This window comes from Rhinolophus sinicus, chromosome 1 (assembly GCF_057876585.1).
Source record: "Rhinolophus sinicus isolate RSI-liver-muscle chromosome 1, RSI-T2T, whole genome shotgun sequence".
NCBI lineage: Eukaryota > Metazoa > Chordata > Mammalia > Chiroptera > Rhinolophidae > Rhinolophus > Rhinolophus sinicus.
Window position 1 is genome coordinate 27,527,028 of NC_142501.1, and position 23,801 is coordinate 27,550,828.

Consider the following 23,801-nt stretch of genomic DNA (forward strand, 5'->3'; position numbering starts at 1 on the left):
TTGGAAGAGTTTGAGAAGGATTGGTATTAGATCCTCTTTGAAGGTTTGGTAGAATTCACTAGTGAAGCCATCTGGTCCCCGACTTTTGCTTTTGGAAAGGTTTTGGGTGACTGATTCAATTTCGTTACTGGCGATAGGTCTGTTTAGATTTTCCAGTTCTTCAAGGTTCAGCCTTGGAAGGCTATAAGTTTCTAAGAACTTGTCCATTTCTTCTAGGTTATTGAATTTGGTGGCATATAGTCCTTCAACGTATTCTTGGATGATCCTTTGTATTTCTGTGGTGTCTGTGATAACTTTCCCTTTTTCATTTCTGATTTTGTTAATTAGTGTCTTCTCTCTTTTTATCTTAGTGAGTCTAGCCAAGGGTTTGTCAATTTTGTTAATCTTTTCAAAGAACCAGCTCTTTGTCACATTGATTTTTTCTGTTGTCTTTTTGTTCTCTATTTCATTTAGTTCTGCTCTGATTTTTGTTATTTCCTTTCTTCTGCTGACCTTGGGTTGCACTTCTTCTTTTTCTAGTTCTTTAAGGTGTAACATGAGGTTATTTATTTGGTGTTTTTCTTGTTTCTTGAGATAGGCCTGTAATGATATAAATTTCCCTCTTAAAACTGCTTTCGCTGCATCCCCAAAATTTTGGTAAGATGTATTTTCATTGTCATTTGTTTCTATGTATCTTTTGATCTCTCCTCTAATTTCTTCTTTGACCCAGTCATTCTTTAAAAGTATGTTGTTTAATCTCCATGTGTTTGTGTTTTTTCCTGCTTTCTTTTTGCAGTTGATATCCAATTTCAAAGACTTGTGATCAGAGAATATGCTTGGTATGATTTCAATCTTTAATTTGCTGAGGCTGATTTTATGTCCCAATATATGGTCTGTCCTTGAGAATGTTCCATGTATACTGGAAAAGAATGTGTAGCCTGATGTTTTAGGATGAAGTGCTCTATATATGTCAATTATGTCCATTTAATCTAATGTGTCATTTAGGGCTGCTATTTCGTTATTTATTTTCTGTTTGGATGATCTATCCATAGCTGTCAATGATGTGTTTAAGTCCCCTAGTATAATTGGGTTTTGGTCAATTTCTCCCTTTAGTTCTGCTACTAGTTCCTTGGTAGATTTTGGTGTTTCCTGATTGGGGGCATAAATGTTGATGACTGTTATGTCTTCTTGTTGTATATTCCCCTTCACCACTATGAAATGTCCATCTTTGTCTCTTGTTATTTTTTTACCCTGAAGTCTGTTTCATCTGATATTGTATGGCTACGCCTGATTTTCTTTGGGTACCATTTGCTTGGAGCGTCAATTTCCACCCTTTTACTTTGAGTCTATGCTTGTCCTTGTAGCTGAGATAGGTCTCTTGGAGATAGCATATGGTTGGGTTTAGTTTTTTGATCCAATCTGCTACTCTGTGCCTTTTTAATTGGTGAGTTCAGTCCATTTACATTTAGGGTGATTATTGATATGTGAGGATTTCCTGTCATTCTATCTTTAATTTTCTGGCAAGTCTGTGTCCCCATTGTTTCTTTGTCTTTTTGTTGTTGTCTATTAGTTCTGTGTGGTGGTATTCTATGATATTTCCCTCTGTTTCTTCTTTTATTACAGTATATATTTCAGTTCTGGATTTTTTTTGAGTGGTTACCCTTAAGTTTATGTAAAAGAAAGTTTGATATTTAGAGTATTCCATTTTCTTCAGCACACTTACTTTCTCCATTCCCATATTCTGGTTCAGGCCTTTACTCTCCCCCTCTTTATGTTTTGGTTGCCACAAATTGTCCCTGTTGATGGTGATCAAATCGCCTTGTTTAGTATTTCTTGTAGTGCAGGTCGTGTATTAGAAAATTCCCTCAGCTTCTGTATGTCTGAAAAGGTATTTATTCTTCCTTCATATCTAAAGGATATCTTTGCTGAATATATTATTCTTGGCTCATAATTTCTCTCATTCAATAGTTTGAATATTTGGTTCCACTCCTTCCTGGCTTGTAGAGTTTCTGCTGAAAAATCTGATGATAATCTAATGGGCTTTCCTTTGTAGGTTACCGTCTTCTTTTCCGTGGCTGCCTTGAGGATTCTTTCTTTGTCGTTGATTATAGACAGCTTCAATACAATGTGCCTTGGAAAAGGCCTGTTGGGATTGAGGTAATTAGGTGTTCTATTTGCTCCTTGGATTCAAGGATCCAGTTCTGTCCACAAGTTTGGGAAGTTCTCATGGACAATTTGTTTTAATATATTCTCTGTTCCCTCCTCTCTTTCTTCTCTTCCTGGTATGCCCATTATTCTTATATTGCTCTTTCTGATGGAGTCAGAGAGTTTTTGTAGAGTTCTTTCATTTCTTTGAAGTCTCAAGTCTCTTTCTTCTTCCATCTGTGTAATTTCCAGGTTTCTATCTTCGATGTCACTGATTCTTTCCTCCATCTGGTCAACTCTACTACCTAAGCTGGTTATTTCATTCTTAATTTCTTCTATTGAGTTCTTAATCTCCAGAAATTCTATTTGGTTCTTTTTTAAAATTTCAATCTCTTTCGTAAAATGCTCATGTTGTTCTTTGATTGTGTTTCTGAGTTCATTAAACTGCATTTCTGTGTTTTTTTGCATCTCGTTGAATTTTTTCATAACTGCAATCTTGAATTCTCTGTCATAAGTCACATATTTCCATATCTTTAAGTCCTTTTCTGGAGACTTTTCACTTTCTTTCTGAGCTGTCTTGTTGCCTTGGTTATTCATGGCAATTACTGATTTATTATTTCTCTTCCTACACATCTACAGGAGTGGCTTCTGCAACAGGTTGATAGGAAGAGGTCTTTCTTTTGTTTTCCAGTACTTGTTGATACAATGTTTTATTTTCTCTCCGACTGCAACCTTTTTTTTCTCTCTCACACGGTAGTGCTATGTTTTCTCTGCATTATTTGAGCTTCTCACACAATGGGTGGATTCCCTGGGAGACGGGCTTCTCCTCTGTTAATAGTTCGCCTGGGTCACAGGGCACAGTGTCTGTGTGGGTATGCGGAGAGATTTTGAAGTTCCAAAGCTCTTCTTGCACCAGTTTCAGAGCCCATATGTTTCAGCAGTTCTGCTTACTCCTGCAGGGATCCACCCAGATAGGTGGGGCCAGGGGCGGGGTGAGTTGTGAGAGGTGGCCCAGAGCGATGGCAGCGACCACCACCACAGCCGGTTCTGCTTCCACAGCTCTCTCCCCTTTGCCGGAAGTAGTTGGGCTGCGAATCTGTGTCTGCAGTCCACAGTTCTCAGAACAGCAAATATTCAGTTCTTTTGATCTGACACTGCTACTGTTCCGCCTCTAGTACGAGGCACGTGGGGGCGGGTTGAGCTCTGGGAGGGTAGGGAGGGGGCAGCTAGTCTCAGTGCCTAAGGCTTCCATTCTCTGCTCCGCTGTGAGGGCTTAAACCACCATTTTCAGCCTTCTTCCCTCAGTCTTTTCTCCTAGGTCTCTGCCGTGAGCATTGGGTTCAGCCGTGTTATATGCTGCCCCCTCAGCCCTGTGGGCCATAAACGGAGCCTTAACAGTCTGAGTTCTTTCCTCTCCCGCAGATGCAGTAGTTCCGTGATGCAGCGAGCTCGGAGCACTGAGCTAGGTCTGTGTCCTGTGCCACCGCTGCTCCGTCTCCGCACTTCTCCCTTCCCTCCTCCCCCTCCATGCGATTCGCCCACCTTTAGGTGAATTCAGTAGTGGGCCTCTTGGTCTTGCCTGTCTGCTGTGCAGGGAGTCCTTTGTGGAGTTATTGTTGTTCAATTAATTGTAAATTCCAGGGGAGCTTTACAGAGGCTCACCTCACACCGCCATTTTGATCTTGGAGAGTGTCATTTATTCTTATGATGAGAATTTTCTAAGTTTTTACATGTATAAGCAACAAAAAAATACAAATTGTTGAAAGTTGCCTCAATCATAATTATGTAAATATTCCAGAACTAATTATAAAACAGAGTAGTATTATTATAAGATGTGTTTCCAATTAAATATTATATTTATGCTTAAAATTTATTCAAACAAGTAATACATTTATATTGTTTTTATCAAATGTACGTTAATTATTTTAATTTTAAGTTTCAATACATAGAGCTTCATATATACAGGAATAAAACAAATACAAAATCCATAATTTATATTCATATTTTACTTCAGGAAGTAGAATATACTGATCAGTGTATTTTTCATTGAGGGCAGAATCAATAGTAAAGAAACTAGTTGGGCTAGGGTAAGAATGAAAGCAAATTATGAAATTGGAGAAAGAGACTTGGTTATAGCTATGAATACACACCAATTATTTATGTTTTTTCAATATAATATATTTATGTTCAAAACAAAACAGTACAGAATAGCTCATTAGTTAATAAAAGCATCTCCCCTCAAATGATTGTTTTGCTTTTTAAAGGCAATTTTTATGCTGATTAGCTTCATATGTCTAAATAATGTTTGTACTACCCTATATGAATGTATGAACTTTAGAAATTATCTATTGACTTTCTGTTTTGAAAGATAATTAAAGTCTCTCTCTCTCTCTCTCTCTCTCTCTCTCTACCCTTCTCTCACACCTTCATATAAATCTTTATTTCTTATTTAAACAACCACAGAATGTATTTCTAAATTCCCCATTCCAAAGGAGGTAGAGATTAGTGTTACTACCCTTTCGCTTCTTCTTCCCTCAACCTCTCTATTCCCATCCTACTGATTCTTAATCTCTGTCATTTTATCCTCTACTTTTACACTGCCAATATTGAAGTATGCATATATTCCACAGCCATAGTTATTTTATGGTTTTACCATTAGCTGATTTTAAGAGTGAATTTTTAAATGCATTTATTTTGTTTTACCATATTATGACTGCATAGTGATTAATTCCAGTGTAGTGATTACAAATCTTTCTCTACATGTCCAATATGCCACTCAAAGGACAATATTCTCAGCATAAAGTTTAAATGGAATTCTCTTACTATGCCTCACTAATTTTTCAAAGCCACCACAAATTTGTATGTCATTTTTGCTCAAAGTCCTGTTTCCTAGAGTCCCCTGTTCTCTTACTCAATTCTGTACCAGCATTTTGCAAGAGCTGTTATTAATACAATATTCATCCTGGGACATTTGTCACTGTATTGTCCACTATTAGCCAGATCTCACATCTGTTAATTTTTTTGTTTATTTGTTTCTTCCTTCTTTTGCTGGATTGCTTTTCATTTTTTTTTAACTGACGCTATGTTTGTGAATTAGTCAGTTTAGATATAGCCACTGATGAAGGGGTTCTGATTCAGGATTTCAGGCCGAAGAATCATTGGGAGTGAAACACACCAAAGAGTCAATGTAACCAAGTTGCTGGGACAGACCAGTGGCTACAGAGGCTGAGAACATCAATTAATACTTACTCAGAAATGATGAGGACACAGTATTTGACATAGTTCTTGCCGTGGTCAGATGTGGCAAGAGATCAGGCTTAGGTCAGTAATTGAAATATGGTGGGAAATATGATGAAATTGATAAGAAATGGGGAAATTTAAAAGTAACTGAAACCTATGAAACTGGAGAGCAAAAACTTACTTTAAAAAGTTATTTTGACTAATGATTTCCGTAACTAAAAGAGGTAGTATGTATTATATCATAGTATTAAATGAGCATATTTTTGTAGGATAATATTTTTGTTGCTGTCATTCTCTGACTGCCGAACAACTCTGCAGAGAGGCCTCTCAAGAGTAACCTATTTAGAACAAGCCTCCTTTCCTTGCTCTGTCACCCTTTCTTCTACCCTGCTTCATTCTTAACCACAGCACTATCACTACTTTATATTATATTACTTATTTATGAATAAATATATAAAGTATTAATACATAAGGATGCATTTACAAATAAAGTAAGAATGTAAACTATATTAAGGAAAATGTTTCTATCATTTGCTCTACAATAATGTATAGCAGAGTAAATATATAATCAATTAATTTGTTGAATAAATGAATAAATAAGTAAATGTTGCTGAATCCCCAAATATACATATTTATTTCCTTTTTCAAATTAAACAGGCAGAATCCACCTATGAAATAAAATGCATTGCATTTATATCTATGGAGACAAAGTTTATTAGGAGTGGATGAGGATAGATGAAAATCTGCATCTCTGAGAAGAAAGCTGAGGCTTTGAAGATTTAGGAGATACACTACTATTCAAAGTTTCAGAGAAAAGATTAGAATATTGAATGACTTTTCTTCAGGTAATTTTCTGCTAATAAAGCACATTTATGAGAATGGTGGGAACATCTATTGCTCCTGAGCAAATTAAAGTCAGTGAAAATTCTGAGCTTCATGGTGAGAGTCTTTCGTCTTTTCCACCCTCAATATTTACATATCAGAATATGGTATATTAGAATATAAAGATATTCTCTTTCCCAACACTAGGTGAAATATTTCTTAACTTCCATCTTTGTAATGTTTTTATTTTACCCCGTTTTTATCCAGACACTCTCCATAATAAACATAATGTTTTCTGTTAAGAAGACAGGAATAAAACATCAACCTGACTTCTGATTTCATTTTCTGAATAGTCTAGAATTTCAATTTTTTCCTTTTGTTTAATATTTACCTCTTTTATCATTTTTCACTCTAATAAGTAATGATTTGATGATGATGCAAGTACATAAATCTTTGTGTATCTCTGTGTCAAGTCCAAACAGTCAGACTACTGGCTTCAAGCAAATGTAGGTTTTAAGACCACAAAGAAGAATTGGATAGATTCATTCTTGGAAGGAGAAGAATTTGAGCATTATATAACTAGAAAAACAGGTTAAAAAGTGTAGGTCAATCCATTTCATTTTTAATAAATAAGTAAAGTGAGGCCTAGCGACTTCCTTAATTTACTTAATATTAGAGAAAACACCGAAGCTCATGTTGCACATATATATTAATGTTTCCTGCCCTTATCTCTGCCTCTACCCTCAATCTCTTGTCATAATACAGTTTCTCCTACCATGAGAAAAAAGTTCACGGTATGTGTACCTGATTGCAATGAGTATTGAATATTCCTTATTGGGTTTTACCTGTTCTGTTTTTAAAATATGTTTCAAACTCTGTGGTGTAAGGTAATGTCTTTTTCATAACACTGTCTTTCCTCAGTTTACTCCTTATAATTCTATTTTTTTTAATTCTGTGAACAGTGGTTCTGTCAGCCTATTACATACTGCTGCATTATTTCTTGAAAATCAATAAAAGTGTTCTTATTGATAATAATACTTAACAGTTGCTTTACACTGAATAGTACTGTGATTATTTATGAATGAATTCATAATTGATGCATTTAAAGATACTGATTGAACATCTATTAGGTTGTCGTCACTATGGTAGATATTCAGAATACAGTGAGTATGTGCACCACTGACTAGTCTTGTGCTGGACTGTGAGTAAGGCCCTGAATTTAACTCTCCAATCTTTAAAACAGGTTCCTATAAATACAAACTCTACCTTTCTCTCAGAATTTAAGTTATTAGAATTCAGATCCTAACCTGATGAGTACACTCTAAAGAAAGATCTGCCTCTTTGAAAACATATCTCCCTTCTTTTTAGTGGCTGCTTTTGCGTGTGTATGGGGGTTGGGAGGGGGGTTGGGGAGAGTTGAGGGGGGCAGGGGAGGCCCGATATCTATTAGTGAAATTCATAGTGGCTTTCGCACGTCTTCTCCTCTGTCTCTTAGTACTACATTTTCTTGATTTTGTATTTGTCCATTAATATTCTGCTCTTAAGTTCTCAGGACTCTTCAATCCAGAAGAAAAGGAAGTAAAGAGGGAAGGGAAAGGTTTTGGTGAGATTTAACTCACCTGTGGTTTTCTGGGAGTCAGTAGTGGGTTAAGTATCACATGCAATTTTAACACTGTTCTCACAGGCACATGCTGATTAAGAAGTTCATACATGCAGAAACATACTTGTATTTGTATTTTTCACAGGGTAGTAGCAAGTCTGGAGATCCCTATGACTTTCCCACAAACTGGGGAAAAAAAAGAATTGTTTATATTGTATTTAAAACCTACATTTGTTTCTTAAGACCATTTCTTCAATTTGGTGTTTTACTGGAGGAAGTTAGAAAAAAAGAGATAAGACATGCTCAGTCTGAAATTCTCAGTGGACCAGTTCTGTTTTTGTCACCATTTTTTTTGCTTGGTTTTTACAAAGGTAGCTCACTCAGCTAGTTCCTGAGTGCACAGAACACCCCACAGCAGCAGCTTCTGTGAACTTCAGTGTGATAGCACAATACGCAGAGTGACTGAATTGTGCTTTATTTGTTCAGCAATGCCTGAGGAAGTGACTTATGCTACTCTCAATTTTCCAAATACTTCTAAGGCAGAGAAATCCCAGGAGAGCTGCATTCTCAAGAAAACAGGTAAGATCCTCTATGCAGGATCAGACAAACCAGAGAAGAGATTATTCACCTCTACTGGTGGGTTCTCCTGTCTCCAACTCAAGACTGTTGGACTCTTCTAATATTTGATTTTGGAGTGCTATTTCATAATAAAGTCACTATGCCACAGCATAGTTTATCTATCTTATTTAGTTTGTAAGATCATCACAGTGTGTGAAAAGACTGTGGTCTAAACCTCTGGAAATCCAGATGTCTAGTGTCACCAAAATAGCATTTCTTATATATTTTATTTTATTTCAGGCTAGTAGGGGATGGAAAAACAGTAATAGCATGAGCAAAACTTTCCAGGGTTTTTATTTAACTGCTATAAAATATGAAATAGACATATGCTATGAGACTCATAAGACCATGGCACCCTACTCAGTGATGATGTTGTAAACATTTATTTCTTTCTGCGAAGGAATAAGGCTGAAGATTCCTTATCTCAACATAATATAATTCCAATCCACATAATTGCAGCCCAATTTATTCAGCAATTCAATCCCTGGAAAGTTAGAGATAACAATGAAACAGTAGGAAGATAATTTTTGAAAACATCAAAACCATATTTACCGAAATTTCCTTATTGCTATGGGATATATGGTTTCTTCTTTATTCCTGGGATTATTTTTGTTATTTAAATATTTTTATACTTTTGTATGTTTTTTTTTTAATTTGTTTTTAAGTCCTTTTGGTCATAATATAAAATATCTTCTATGTATATGTAGAATTTTTAATTTACCCCAAAATATTTTATATTCAAATGATGAAAAAACAAATAAAAAAAGCACTCCCTATGAACAAATCTGATTATAGAGTTTTAGGCATCAGCTTAATGGATAATGTTTTAGAGGCAAGTTTCCCCAAATAGAGTCATCTTTACGACATCTGATGAAGACATTGTATGTATGCAGGAAGAAGTATTGCATCCTCACCATCCAATTAATATCATAGGCAACTGACTTACGGTGCTTATAAAACTAGAGATGCAATTTATGTTCAGACACATATTTCCTAATAATAATTAACAATTGTTATTAAAATTCTTATGAAAGAATTTTATCCCTTTACATACATCTAGGTAGGTAGTTTGAATTCCATTTTTGTAAAAGGTCACAAAGAGTTTGTCTATTAAAAAATCTATCATCAGAATCAAGCTAGAAACACTGGGAATATCTAGATAGATAGAAAGTAAAAAGAACACTAGGGCAAAGAGTGATTTCTTTTTTAACACTTTCACTTTTCCCCCCTGAAAAGATAATCATGAAGTGCCAGAATTGGAGCTGGATGGTGCAGCTGGAAATGAAACAGGGAGAAATGAGGACACAGCTGAAGTGGCAGGGAGTAGAGCTGTGAGAGGTAAGATCTATTTGAATAAATAGAGCCACTGGGTCAAGGGGAAAATTAAGGACATTGTGGGAGATGTTGGGGCATAAAAATTAAAGATTACTTTTAAAAATGAAAGTTAGAAAAATTTTGAGAAAGGAAGTAAGGAGGATAAATGCAAGGTGATAAACCCATGTCCTGTAGTTATGGGAAACCATCTCTTTTATTATTTTCTTGATGCACCCCTAGAGTTTTCATATCCTTTTCTGGATTTTTCTTATTTTTATAATATTAAATCTCATTGACTAATTCCCTCCCATTTTTTAAAATCAATTTTATTCTTTTGTTATATGTCATGGGTGATTTTCTTAAATTGCCTTTAATTTTCCTGTCAAAAGTGTGTTCCTAGTATCATTTTGTTTTCAACAAATTGTTTTTTCTAAAGGCTTCTATTATAACATTCTATTCTTGTGTGTGGATGCAAAATCGTATCTAATTTCTCTGATAAGTTTAAAAATTTTATTTTAAAGTCAACATTATTGAAATATAATTTAAATACAAAATAGCACACCCACTTTAAATGTATATTTCATTGTACTTAACAAATACATATGTATATACTGCAAAATTAAGATATACAATATTTCTGACACCACTGAGAGACACCTTGTGTGCCTTCCAATTTCTCCCCACCATCATCACCACCAGTCTTAACTGCAGGTAATCACTGATCTACTTTCTGTCATCCTAGACCATTCTGCCTGGTCTAGAATTGTATATAAATACATTCAAATAACATACATTTCATGACTGTCTTTTTTTACCAAGCATAATGTTTTTGAGATTCATCCATGTTGTATGTATCAGTAGTTAATTCTTTTTCATTGCTGACTAGTATTCTGTTACATGGAAACACCACAATATTTATCCATTCATCTATAGATATTTCAGTTGCTATCCTATAGATATAGGATATTTCAGTTGCTTCCAGTTTGGGGCTAGTATAAATATAATTGCTATGATGTGCAAGTCTTTACGTAGACATATTTTTAGAAATTTTATTAGGTAAATATCTACCTAGGAGTAGAATTTTGGGTTGGATGGAGTATGTTTAACTTTATAAGAAACTGTCAAAACTGTTTTCTCAGAACTTTGGAAGTTTTCTCATTGTGTTAAATCTGCTTCTTCTAAATTCCTCTTGTTTGTGTTATATTTTTTTCTTAGTCTTTCATATTGGTAGCTTTCTTCAAATATCTGGTTATCCTGTATTCATTTAAGAGTGTGATACCAAATCCATTTTGTGGGACCCCAGTGTATATGAGATAGGCTTGTTAAATTGTCGCCTTGATGACTGGAGCAATTCACTGAAATAGCCAATTGTTAAACTGTATTTTTTTTTGCCCTCTCTTGGGCCAGTTAATTGCTCTGGAGATGACTCTTCCAATACTCTGCTCAGGCAGAATTTTATGAGAATAGATAAGAGAAGTTAACTCAGTTGTATGAGGTGGGGGAGAATACATAGGGTGAAGGGAGTCTACCTGTATCTTACACAGACTTTCAGGTACTTTTTCAATTTTCAGGCTCTCTCATGGTACCAGGTATCAATTGATGGAGCTTGTGGGGAAGGGTGGGGGAGTGGGGGGGTGGGTTCTTAAGCGAGAATCAGCTTGTTTCTTTTGTTTCCTCAATGCTGACTTTGGTTCAGTTTCTAAGCACACAACGTTACTTGTAGCTTTTGTATCTGCGATCTACCTAGCAATGTTTCATTTTTTTGGTTTCCTTTCATTTTCTTATTGTGAATCTATGCCTTCTTTAACTTCCATTCTAAAGTTTGTTGGAGGTTTTAGAGAAAACCAAGGTAAAGGAATGAGATATATCTATAATGATTAATTTCAGAATTATTTGTAATCACCATTTCAATCAGTCCAAATGCACTTTTAGCCTGCCCTTCTTTCTCATTTCCTACTCTCAAAGAAGTCACCTGAATGAAGCTAGTATAGGCAGGGCATTGAAGGTATGTATATATCCAAAACTCTTACGGGATTCCAATGAGGAGAAAAGGTGATGGATTTGTTTACCTTTGTGCTAGTTAAGAGATTCATAGAAAAGAAAGCTTAGCGGAAGAGACAGGCCTCTGTGGTCCATGAAAAAGGGCCTAGTGTCTTGAGATTACTGGACTCCATAGAGGAAAGGTGGTGTCAAACTTTGTGTGTGTGGTCTTCTAAGGATTTGCTTGCTTTCTAGTCTCAGAGGATTAGCATGCAAACTGAATAGACATGTAAAACAGTTCCTCTGTAATCCAAAATCATAGAGAGTGCTAGACTTTGCATCCAAGAAGATATTGGACCAGGTTTCTTCTTTTATGGGACAGAATTAACAGGTTGTCATCTGGCATGCCAATGACACATCGTGAAAGAAACAAGCTTGCTTTCCATCACTCATAGGTTTAACGCATCTTAAAGTACTCCAAAGCTAGATCTCAAACACAAGAGGAAGTAAAACAAAGGGAAAACCAACAAAAACAGCTACTGATTTTAGGGGTCTCAGAGGCCAGAGGAGGAAGAAAAAGACAAAAACCCCAAAGAGTAAGGGCCTAGTCAAATATAACCCCGGGAAAAGAAAGATAACCAAATTAAACAACCAACATAATAAGATCATTTAAGATGTTAAATTATGGCATCACAAAAATTTAAATTGAAATAACATAACTTTCACTGTAATAACTTTAGTAGATGAGTTGAAAGAGAGTGAAGATCATAAAGGCCCAATTAAATGTCCTGGAAGATCATACAAAATAAATTATTCAACGTTAAAGAGATATGAAAATCATGATGGACTTGTATAATAAGGCTAAGTGATTGAGTATGTAAATAATACGATTTCAGAAAAAGGAAAAAGAATGATATAAACAAGGGAATAATTAAAGAACAATTAGGTACCTTCTAATACAGAGGAAATATGGAGAAGAAATAACTGCCATTTACTTATCCCAAATTCAGAAAATATTTGTCATCCATTTTAGCAAACTGAAAAATTATCATACACTCCATCTGAGAAAAATACTGGAGAAAATTTCCAGACACAGAGGAATTAATAAGATCTTAAAATAAGGGAAACTTTAGAGGCAAATAAAAAAGTAATAGCTGATAATGGAATAACTATAATAAAAACTATAATAAAAGTGCTAAATTATTTTTGCAATGAAATAAATATATTGCAAGAGAAAAATCTATGATAGTCTATAACAAATTTTACTAAATTCTCAATGTAAAATGTTAGGGAGAGAAGAGATGAGGGAATAAAGATATAAAAGTTCAGGTTTGACAGTGGGATTGGTAATTATATATCAACACTATATTATTATAACTCAGAAACAGTTAATGATTAGAGCACTTGGTGAAGGGAGTAGAGTTGGTGTCTTATTTCATAACATAGCAGGAAAATATGTGTTTAAGGGCTAGTAATTAGTATAAGGAGAAAGATATACAAGTAAAACTTTTAAATTACCAAGTGAAAAATATAAAATAAATATTAAATCTAGACTAAATCGTGAAAAAAAGTATGTTATATAACGCGCAAATACATGATTTGTGAAGGACATCTAAGAAACATAAACCTGTATGTATCAAAAATATGAGGTAAATATATGAAGCAAAAATTATTATAGAGTCAAGGAGATTTTATTTGAAATAAATTTAACTCAGATTTTAATACATTACTTTGTTACTTTGCTTTGTTACTATACAATACCTAGCAAAATATCCAATAAATATGAAAATGATTCAATACTTAAATTACATATATGTATTCATATATTAAACAAGTGTATTAATTTAAGCATTGAATACATATTGTATATTATATTCTATATATTATAATATACTTTCTATATCTATATCTCTCTATATATATTAGATTAATGAAAGCAAGATTAGGAAAGTAGGAGGGGAAAATAATGACTGGTAAAATATAAACCAAAGAGTGTCCATAAAAATATCCAGAATATGTCATATAATCACCTTTACTTAAAATTAAGCGCTTTCAGTGTTAGATGTGAATGTAGAGATGTATTCACTTTGATTGCATATAAACGATGACTGCTTGACTTTACAAGAAACTTTTTTTCATTACAAACAAAATAAAAAGAAAGAAAATAGAATGAATACTTCTATACAGTGAGGGGCAGGGGATGGAGGGGTTAAGGAAAGAGGAAGCAGCATAAAATGTGTTGCGTCATGTCATCTTCCTGAATCTGTGCTTCCTCATAGGTCATACTACTCCATCAAAAGTGTGGCATCTTGTTGCTTTCATTTTTCTGATGCTGAATTTAGCAGTGCTGGTTGGACTGGGAACCCTGATCTTAATGAGTAAGTTTCCACTTTTCTCTCAGGCTGTCCCTTGGTTTTATTAGGCACATCACAAATGAATCCAAGTCCTGAGAAACATTCATATAAAATTTCAAGATAAATGGAGAGGAAAACAGGTCTCATTTCTGTATGACCATATGACATTAGTCAGTCTCTTGAGGGAATTTTAATATCAGATTCCCTCAATGGTAACTAACGCTAAAGAAAGTATTGTAAAGCCTATTTATCAGTAAAATCAAAGCAACAACAAAAGTTTAATTTATACCCAGAGAGTTTTCATGATTTCATTTGTTTGAAACAAATTCTCCATTTTCATGACATTTTCTCCTTGCCCAACTCATTCTAACTGCAAACATCTTTCAAAATGCCTTTATCATTACTTGTTTTTTTTTTTTTTCCCTTTCATTAATAGCCAGTTACTTTCTCCTAGGAATCACGAAATTTCAGATGAATGTGACCTGGCTTCATGATGATGTCATTTGAAAGATAATTTCTCCCAAATGATAAATTCTTTTTCTAGATTTTTTTTTATTAAAAAGTTCCTGGCATTAGTATAATAATTGGTGGACAGGATCTGTTTCCTCCAATATATTGCAAGCTTCTTAAGGGCACAGACGTTGGCTTATTCATTCCTTGTCTTTTTTGGTTGAATGGATGTGTGAAGTAAATAAACAAATGAGTGAATAAACAAATAGATGAATAAACGAATGGGAAATAGCAGGCTTTGTAATATCAAAGCTGAAGTTTCTTTATAAGAGAAGTAAATCTCAATTTATCCTTATCAGCAGTTTGTTCCACATTTAAGAAAAAACGGTGTCTTTTTCAATAAAGATCTAATACACCTGCATTGCCCAAACTTCAAAATACACATGTAGACAAGAAGAAAGTAAAAGCAATTAGTAAAAGCAATATACCAATGGTATGTAACAGCTATTATAATATAGAGACATACATTAATATCTTTGGCATCATAAAGTAAATATAATTTTATATCAACATTTCATTTAATAATTTAAATAAATTCTCTGATAACATCATAGTACTTAATATTTTGAGTACTAATGTTTTCCCGTGCATCAGCTCACCTAATCTTTACCCCAAACATAATATCCTATAGTTACATTTTTTTCTCAATTTCCAGGATCAAAGCATCCAAAGTACTTTTTCAGTTCTGTGCAGCTTGAAGTGACCAGTGGAGAATATTTGATCATATATCTATCATTATATTTTGTACTTTATAGTTTTAATACCTTTTGCCTTTCATGTTGCTATCCTTTGCTATATTAATCATGTTTTCTCTTCTTTGAATACCTTCCCAACCCCGGCAATAATTTTTTTCTTTAAATATCCCTTAATTATTTATTTGAGAACTAATGCTTTTTTAAGCACTCCATATTTTGGGAGCATCTCTTCCCAAGCCTGGATACTAGTGGGAAATACTCTCCCAGCTCCATTTCCTCCTACAACAATGAGTACAAAAGCATCCTTAGGAAATAGAAAGAGGATAATTATTACAATAATTGCTAACTTTTCTTGAATGCTTATTCTTTTTGATTTTATCTCATTTAATCCTCAAAAAACTTAAATTAAAAATGAAAGATCCTATTAAGTTGCAGGACTGCCAGGTAAACATCCGTCTATCAAGAAAACCAGATTATATTATAATAATCCACAAAATGGATAAATTATAAAGTTTTCTGAGTGTTCTGAAGTTCTTAGAGACATGATCTCTGTCTTTTGCTTTTTTTAAAATTCTGAGGCTGGTGTTTGTCAATTCTCCATAGTTAAATTATGGTTATATCTGTTCAGGAAACTCAGACTCACAACACATAGGCTCACCAATAGATTCTGGTGCCACCTAGTCTGAAAAGTGTGATTTGCATTTTTATAAACTAACTGCTGAATTACACTATCTTTTATTTTGAAATCTCTGCTTCACAGGGATCCTTTTTGTTTTGCAATTCAATTTATTTGGCCATTTCCTTAAATAAAGAAATTCTCCATTGAGTAACATAAATCATTTTTATTTCAATTAATTTTAATCTTAAAAGTATATAAGGTTAGTGTTTTACATGTATGTAGCTATCATTTTAATATTAGGTCGGTGCAAAAGTAATTGAGGTTTTTGCAATTAAAATCGCAAAAACCTTTTAAATCACAATTAAACCTTTTAAATCGCAATTGCTTTTGCACCAACTTAATATTTTTTTATTAAATTGTTAAGTAATAACTATTGTGATATTAATATAATTTATTGGAAGACTTTGTGTTAAAGTCATTAATCTCTTGCTATGAATTACAGATTACCAGGAACTCTTCTTCAGCAACAGAACATCATATGATGGGCAACGAAGCATAATAGAACAGTTGGAGAGAAATATGACATTGTACATGGATATATATAAAAATGTCTCAAGTGAGCACACCACTTTAAAAAATATGTTAGAAAACACATTAAAAGTGTTGAACAACTTTATCTCAAAATACTCTGAAGACTTAAAACAGAAGGAAAAGGGTGAGTGAAATGACCTATGTTTCTTATCATCTCATCAATAATATAGGGTTCTCCATTTTCCCTGGCCTTTCACTGGGTTGAAAATCTTGAAATATTCCTGGAAAAGCAAAAGATGGAAATATGGTAACCATTTATAAATCTTTCTATAAAAAATACACTTTTTGTCTTTCTTGACTTAGTTTCTTTATATGTTTTGCTGTTACTTTTATCAAACTAAACTCTCTCTTTCTTGGTTTGGATTCAGTTTTCTTGTATCCCTTCTTTCTTCCTTTTTCTTCTTTTACTCTCCCATTTACACTCCTATTTTAATAGACTTTAGCTGAGTTTATAGGAAATAAATATTCTGTATACTTGCATATCTAAGAAGGTCTTTATTTTGGCTAGTTATAAATTTGAGGTTAAAAATTAGTTTCTTAGAGAATATTATTTTAAATACATTGCTTCATTGTCTCTAGCAAACAATGTTATTAATAAGAAGTCTGTTCCCAGTGTAATTTTCATTCCATAAAAATGACCTGACTTTAGCTTTGAAGATATTTTCTTCATTAGGGGGAGCTGAAATTTTAGGATATTCTGGGTGTGAGTGTTTTCTAATCGTTGCTTTGCTGTGCAATCTGTGGGCCTTCTTAGTCTGAAAGTTATGTCTTTCAAATTTAGGGAAAATATGTGGTATTACTAATAAGCTTGTTTTTTTCACTCCATTTCCTCTGTTCTTTTCATGACTTCTCTGCTTTGATTGTTAAGATCTACAGATTGTCATCTCTTCTCTGTGTTTTCTTTTTTTGGTTTTAGGTTATAAGAGATTTCCTAAACTTTATTTTTCAATCATTCTATTGATTATGATTTTGACAATCATATTTTTTTAACCTGATAAAACCTTACGTAATTCTTGAGATTTCTGTTTTTTGTAGCATTCTGTTCTTACTTTATGTATACAAGTATAATATCTTTTGGGGTCATCTAAGTATGTTATTAGAGGAGTCTTCTTTTTCCTAAATTTAGTTTTTTTTTTGGGGGGAGGATACAGGTTTTTTCTTTTATCATGGGAATTCTCTTTTGTCCTGCTGGTGCTCTGATATACCTTATACTTCTTGCTTTTCTGTTCATATTTAAGAAAGAAAGGGATGGCTGGTCAACTCTACTCTTATTATAAAGAGGATACGTTTTCCATTAGATCTCTCTGGAAGTGAGAAATCTGTCTGGATATTTTAAGGGTGAAAGACCAGGGTGGAATGTATGAACAGGCAACTTTCCCTTTCAAATGAAGCTGGATGTAAAGTGTGGCACTAACAATCACAGTAGAAACTTAGCCTTTGCTAGATAGTTCATTCAATTTCTTTAGAGAGGAACCATGTCCTTTCCTCTCCTGAAAATCCTATCACCTCTCACTGATTTGTCTTCCTTCCATTCCTCATTCTTTCCTTTCTTATCTTAAAAAAAAAACAAAACTTCACACTATATGCCAAGCACTCGGGAGACCCTGAGAATATAAAGTTTTTTGCATACCAGTTATAACAATTCCTCATCTTGAGTAACTTATGGTATGATAGGAAAAGCATACAAGTAAACAGAAAATTAAATTTAAGTGTAATAAGTACTCAGAAACATAAATATACAGTGCAAGAAACAATATAGTTGGAGGAAATAGTCCAAACTGGATGAGGGTACAATATTCAATGCTGGGAGTGGAGGCATATTGAAATAAAAGTGATGAGTGATAGCAAGGCACTCTCAGGAAAAATTCAAGGTATTCAAAATAAATGTGGACTAATAAGAGATAAAACTGGAGTGTCATTAAGGTTTCTGTAGATAATGGGGAGAGTTAACCTGAAAGCTATGGAAAAATATTGGCTATTTTAAAGCACAGTTTTATAGAAACATCACTGGAAATAGTGAAGTGATGGGGTTTTTATAGAAAATTTAGCAGAATAGATACGAGCTAGGGTCCTGTTGCAGCAACCCAACTATACTGAAGTTTTCTCTGAATGCTTTGAATAATTTTGTCATCATTTTTCTTGTGTTTATGATTTTTATTCTATTTCAAATTGTTTCAGATCCAAACCCCATTTCATTTCAGATCATATTCTCTTCCTTCTCTCATATTTTAAGCAATTATCTCATCCAATATATAACTTTTGTTAATCATTTCAATATATAATGCAGATGTTTGAAAATTCTGAATATATATCCTTACTGATTGTATATCTGTGCACACATATTAAGCACATATATGTATTAGTGTCATAGATTTTCCTCATTTGTCTTCCAGACCTCACACTTTGCTCATACTCAGTGTCATGTGCATGTCATGGTGACAGCAAAAAGGGTCACTCTTCCTCAATGAATATGAACAGTGGGAAAGCAGCGAATAAAACTCAGGTCTGTGTTATGATTTGTGGTATGTCCACAGAAATTTTTTGGTATTGTTAAGGTACAGGTAAGGAGAATCTGAGTGACAATATTAATCCTTGACTGTTCCTAATAAATGGCCTTAATGCCTTTCATCTTTGCCTCCTCCCTTGCAAGGATATACAATTTTTAGAGTTACCAGTTCATGAGTCATATCACAACAGGTAAGTTATGGAAATATATTTCTTTGGTATTTCTTGTTCCCTGTGATTTCTGGTTCTTGTAGAACCAGAAAGAAGAGAGTAATGATTTATTTGGAGTTGTGATGCATATTTTAATGGATCATTGATGCAAACTAAATCGTGGGATACTCTTCCCCCTTAAAGTTGCTGTACACTGATGAAAAATTATACTCTTGACTATAGTCCAATTGGTACAATTGTATAACTTATCTTATTTTAACATGTTTTGACCCTACTTAGTGTTATTAAAGTTAAAATAGAAAGAAACAAATCAGATAAAGTTACCACAATGCTCTTGATAGTTTTGCTATTATTGATTTTATTAACATTTGAGTGTAGAAAAAAATGTCAAATTCCTATCTGTGAAATGTTAAAAAGATTTTCTATCAAGAACAATCTATTTATTTAATTTACTATAATGTATAGTGGGCTCCAACCCAAGAGATTTTTGTCATCAGCGTTAACCTGTATGTTGTTCACGCCTTTGTGATTTTTGCCCTATATGGTTTTATTACCTGAGTTATTATTTTATCCCTTTTGAACTCGATTAATCCAACTCAATTTTCAAGTTTCAACCTCATTCTTTCTTTGAAAATTCTGCTTCCATCATGATAAACCTAATTAGTGGCTTTCTTTTTCATATCCCCACAGCATTATATTTTTAGTTAACAGCTATAAATGTGACTGTTCTGCTAGACTTTTAGTTCCTTGAAGGTAGAAAATGTGTCTTACTCATTATTGTATGCCATTTATGATACTGAGAACACTTTAACCCTGGCTGAAGTACAAGGTTTCTTTAATAGCTTGATTAAAAAAAAAAAAAAAATTTTTTCTGTAGGCAAAGGGAGTACTTAGATATCAAAGAGGAGATTTTTAATTGTTAATGTATTATTTTGATGTTACTATATTAAGGAGAGAAATATGTTAATCAGAGAAACCAATTGAGAAACAGTTAAGAAATTAAGAAAAATTAAGAGATAAAATTGTTTTATGCTACAACTTAATCAGGTATGAGGTATGAAGAAAAGGGAACAGACTGTAATAAGATTTCTGTCTTGAATTTGCACACAAGAAAAAAATATCAGTTATATCTGTGGTATTTTTGTGTTTGGTGTTTGGAACTGATGTTGAGTGTAAATTTTAATATGTCAAATTTATGGCACTTATGAGAATCTCATGGACATAAAATGCAATTGAGCTTGGAGCTGAATGGAAGGTGACTATAATGGAGATTTTATTTTAATTATCCACCCATAATTTTACTAAACATAATTTATTTATCAAAGATTTATTAATGATTGCTATGTTCTTTTAATTGGGAATACAAAATGAATAAAATACTGAGCCCCATCATCAAAGAGAATTTGGTAGGGAAGAATTCTCGTAGGGAAGAGTTGTGGTCAATAATAATAATAAAAAAAAAAGATCAATAGCTTGGGTGACAACATCCAAAATGAATTGGTAGACTGAGGAAAGGAGAAGCCAAAGGATAGAATCCTACATATTCACACTATAAATGTGGCAGAAAATTTTTTTTAAAAGTTAGCACAATTGTTTAAGAATAAATGATTAAAGAAATAGGGAGCAAAAAGAAGGTATGATGCAGTGGAGCTAATGAAAAAGCACTTCAATAAAATACAATCAACAGTGAAAACAACTCAACAAAAAGGTTAAATAATTCATGAGTGATGAAAAATACTATTTATTATATGCCTATAATGAGCCCCAAACTGGAAAAGACCATTCTATCTAATGTTTTATTTAACCTCAAAATAGTCTATATAAGTATCATTGTCCCTAAATTTCAGATCAGGAAACTGAAGTTAATAGAGGATAAATAAATTTCTTAAGGTCACATGAGTAATAAGCACCAGAATGCAGGCTCAAATACTTGTCTGCGTATCTCCAAAGCCCAAGATACGTTTAAAAATAGAGAGTTCATAAACAATGAAAAGATGACCCTGGTAAGAGTATTATAAATTAAGTAATATGGGTTGAACATTAATAATATTTTATTATTTTTCAAACAAATATTTCTTAAGGGTTTACTAAAGTCTGCAACATAGACTAAGTTCTGGTGATGTAATAATAAACTGTGCCCTCATAAATCTTACAGAAGCTTTTACCTAAGGTGAACCAAAACAATAAATTAAGAATTATGCAAATGTTTATTTTACTGAAATTATGATATATATATAAAAAATGAAAAGTACAGTACTCAGAGGATAGAGATGGCTTGAAGTCTTAATGAGGAAGAAGAAATAAAATCAAGCTTAAACTCTGGGTCTTCGCTTTAGAATCTTGGAAGTTAGTGGAAGACAAGATATCTTTTATATCCCGAAGGAAATTTTATGATACCAGAAAGAGTTTTAAAGACAATGTTACTTAATTTAGGGTAAGACCCAATGAAGAGGAAAAGATTAAAAGAGTAAGATAGAGATAAGAGTAAGATAGATTATAAGCGTAAGATAGAGTAAACTGGAATAGAGTGGGGGTTCTTATTGGAAAGGCTAGTCTTGAATAAATGGGAACCAATTGCACAGTGAATAGAGAAAAGAAAACTAGAAACCCTACAGATATAGATATGGTGGTATTTGGGGTAGTGGGGGCATAGTTCATCTGATGCCTTCTATTTTTGCCTGTCATCAGCTGAATGTTAAAAGTGTAGTGATGGTGTTAAGTAGGAGACCTGACAATAAAGAAGGTTTTAAAATTTCACTCAGGGAAAGAGGACAAAGAACCAGAAAGAAGAGAAATCATTGCCGAGTGGAATTTTGATGACATGAATCTGGTTTTGTTGTACTTGAATTAGCTTCCAGTAGTACAAAGGAGTGGTAACTGATGTTTGTTTTGTATACAGCTGTTAATTGGCTGTCTTCCATCACCTGTCTCCTGGAGGGATCTGCATTGTACTCTCAACAAGAAAAATGAGACAGCAAAGAATGTTTCAGACTTTTGCATTTTGACCTGTGAGTTAATCTGTCCTTTTCATCTTGTCAATAAATAAAGGAGTGTCTGCTATGCTAATTTTGAAGACATTTCTGTGACCAGCATCCACCATATATGGTCAAAGATGTATAAAGAGAAGACAAGATATTCTGAGAGCATTTCTCTGTACCTCAGGCAATTCTTTTTATAGCAAAAACTCTATGCTGTATAAAAGAAGTTCCTTCGAATTAAGAGCACAGGAGGTAGAAATTCAGAAGTTTTGCTATACTTCCTTGTCCTTCCTTTCACCTTGCTACTCCTTGCTTTCCAAAGGCACTGAGAAATGGAAAAAAGGTATAAACACAAAATCAAATCAAGGTCAGGGATATTACTCTGTGCAATATAAAGTGTTCCTTTGGAGCCAAGAAAACTGCTTTGTTTCTACTACTCTATATGTTTTTTTAAGTAAACATAAGCTTACACACTTTATTAAAGGAAGATTACGGTGGTATTTTAAGAGAGTTATAATCAGGGTGACCATATGATTTATTGTCCAAACCAGAGCACTTTTGAGAGTGAAAGAGGGCTCTGTTGATAATTACACCAGTGTCTTGGGCAAGCCAAGATTTCTTAGCGACTTCTTGGGTGAAATTGGGAGCAGAAGGCCCAGAGGTAGTTTTGGGTCTTATATAGTGGAGGGATCTAGTGAATTTTCACAATAATGTAAGGAATCACCATAGTTATTGTCACTTTCTTCTCTTTTAACTAAAATAATCTAAGAAGAAAAGAATAATAAATTTTGGAAATAATGGATTGTATTAATGAGACATTTGTCTCTTTTTCAAGATAAATAAAGCACACAACTCATTTTTATTTATTTTTTTATTACAGGTTTGGCGCCGTGATAAATACTTCAAGTGCTGAAATGGTGAACGAAGAATGCAGTATTCAATAGAAATGAAATAACTGGAAAATCTAATGATTCTAGTAGTTAATATTTGTGAAAACAAAGTAGATAATATCCACATTATTAATGCCAAGTAAATGCAAACGCTCCTAGCTTATTATAATACAGTGGGACATAAAAATTACCATGTAAACTGAAACTATGCAAAAATAATCTCAGAATCAGATTGTTTTGTGACCTTTAAAACTTTTTATCAAAACATTAAAAACTCTATTAATGTTGATTATAAATCTATACGAAAATAAAAAATAGTAAAATTAATATTAGTACATTATAATTTTGAAATATTAGAAACATTGAGAATTAAAGTGGTTTATTTCATTTTTCAAGAGTAGTATGAACAGTGGTACAACTTCTTCTTGTGGTCCAACTTATTATGCAGATTGAACATCTTTTCCATGCTTTAGCAAATAGCCATACTCCTTTGTACGTTGGGGCCAGCATTTAACATTTTATCCTTTGGGGTCTCAGAGACATGTAATGTTTCCAACAGTTCTTTTAATGGGAAGTTTGTGGCTGGCATCACTTCCTTTAGGTGCCTTAATCTTCATTACAACTACTTTTATTATTTATGTCTCTACATTTCCTTCAGTAAGTTCCTCTGACTGCATATCAAGACCCTGAAATGAAGGTAATATCAACATTTCTACAGTCAGCTATTTCTTCTTTCACTGTATTTAGATTAGTATTTGCACAGTATGATTCAAGTTTTTGTCATACTCTA

The 23,801-nt window shown here is 33.4% G+C and overlaps 1 protein-coding gene across 2 annotated transcripts; it reads left to right on the plus strand.

Moving 5' to 3' along the window:
* Positions 1 to 386: 386 nt before the first annotated feature.
* On the plus strand, positions 387 to 23,801 carry LOC109435541 (uncharacterized). Of its 2 annotated transcripts, none has more exons than XM_074326024.2 (8): positions 387 to 636; positions 8,273 to 8,365; positions 9,641 to 9,742; positions 13,978 to 14,076; positions 16,379 to 16,591; positions 18,861 to 18,970; positions 22,043 to 22,151; positions 23,002 to 23,801. In XM_074326024.2, exons 2-8 carry the CDS (start codon positions 8,275 to 8,277, stop codon positions 23,013 to 23,015), a joined length of 738 nt encoding a protein of 245 aa, XP_074182125.1. In that variant the 5' UTR covers positions 387 to 636; positions 8,273 to 8,274; the 3' UTR covers positions 23,016 to 23,801. The 2 variants fall into 2 exon arrangements, with proteins under 2 accessions (XP_074182125.1, XP_074182123.1); XM_074326022.2 differs by having other exon boundaries at positions 396 to 636; positions 8,158 to 8,365.

Bases quoted from the DNA above. Each gene is read 5' to 3' on its own strand.
- LOC109435541 (XM_074326024.2), top strand. From the start codon at position 8,275: ATGCCTGAGGAAGTGACTTATGCTACTCTCAATTTTCCAAATACTTCT. The intron at 9,743-13,977 runs GTAAGATCTATT...GCTTCCTCATAG, and splicing joins AGGGAGTAGAGCTGTGAGAG to GTCATACTACTCCATCAAAA. The intron at 14,077-16,378 runs GTAAGTTTCCAC...TATGAATTACAG, and splicing joins GGGAACCCTGATCTTAATGA to ATTACCAGGAACTCTTCTTC.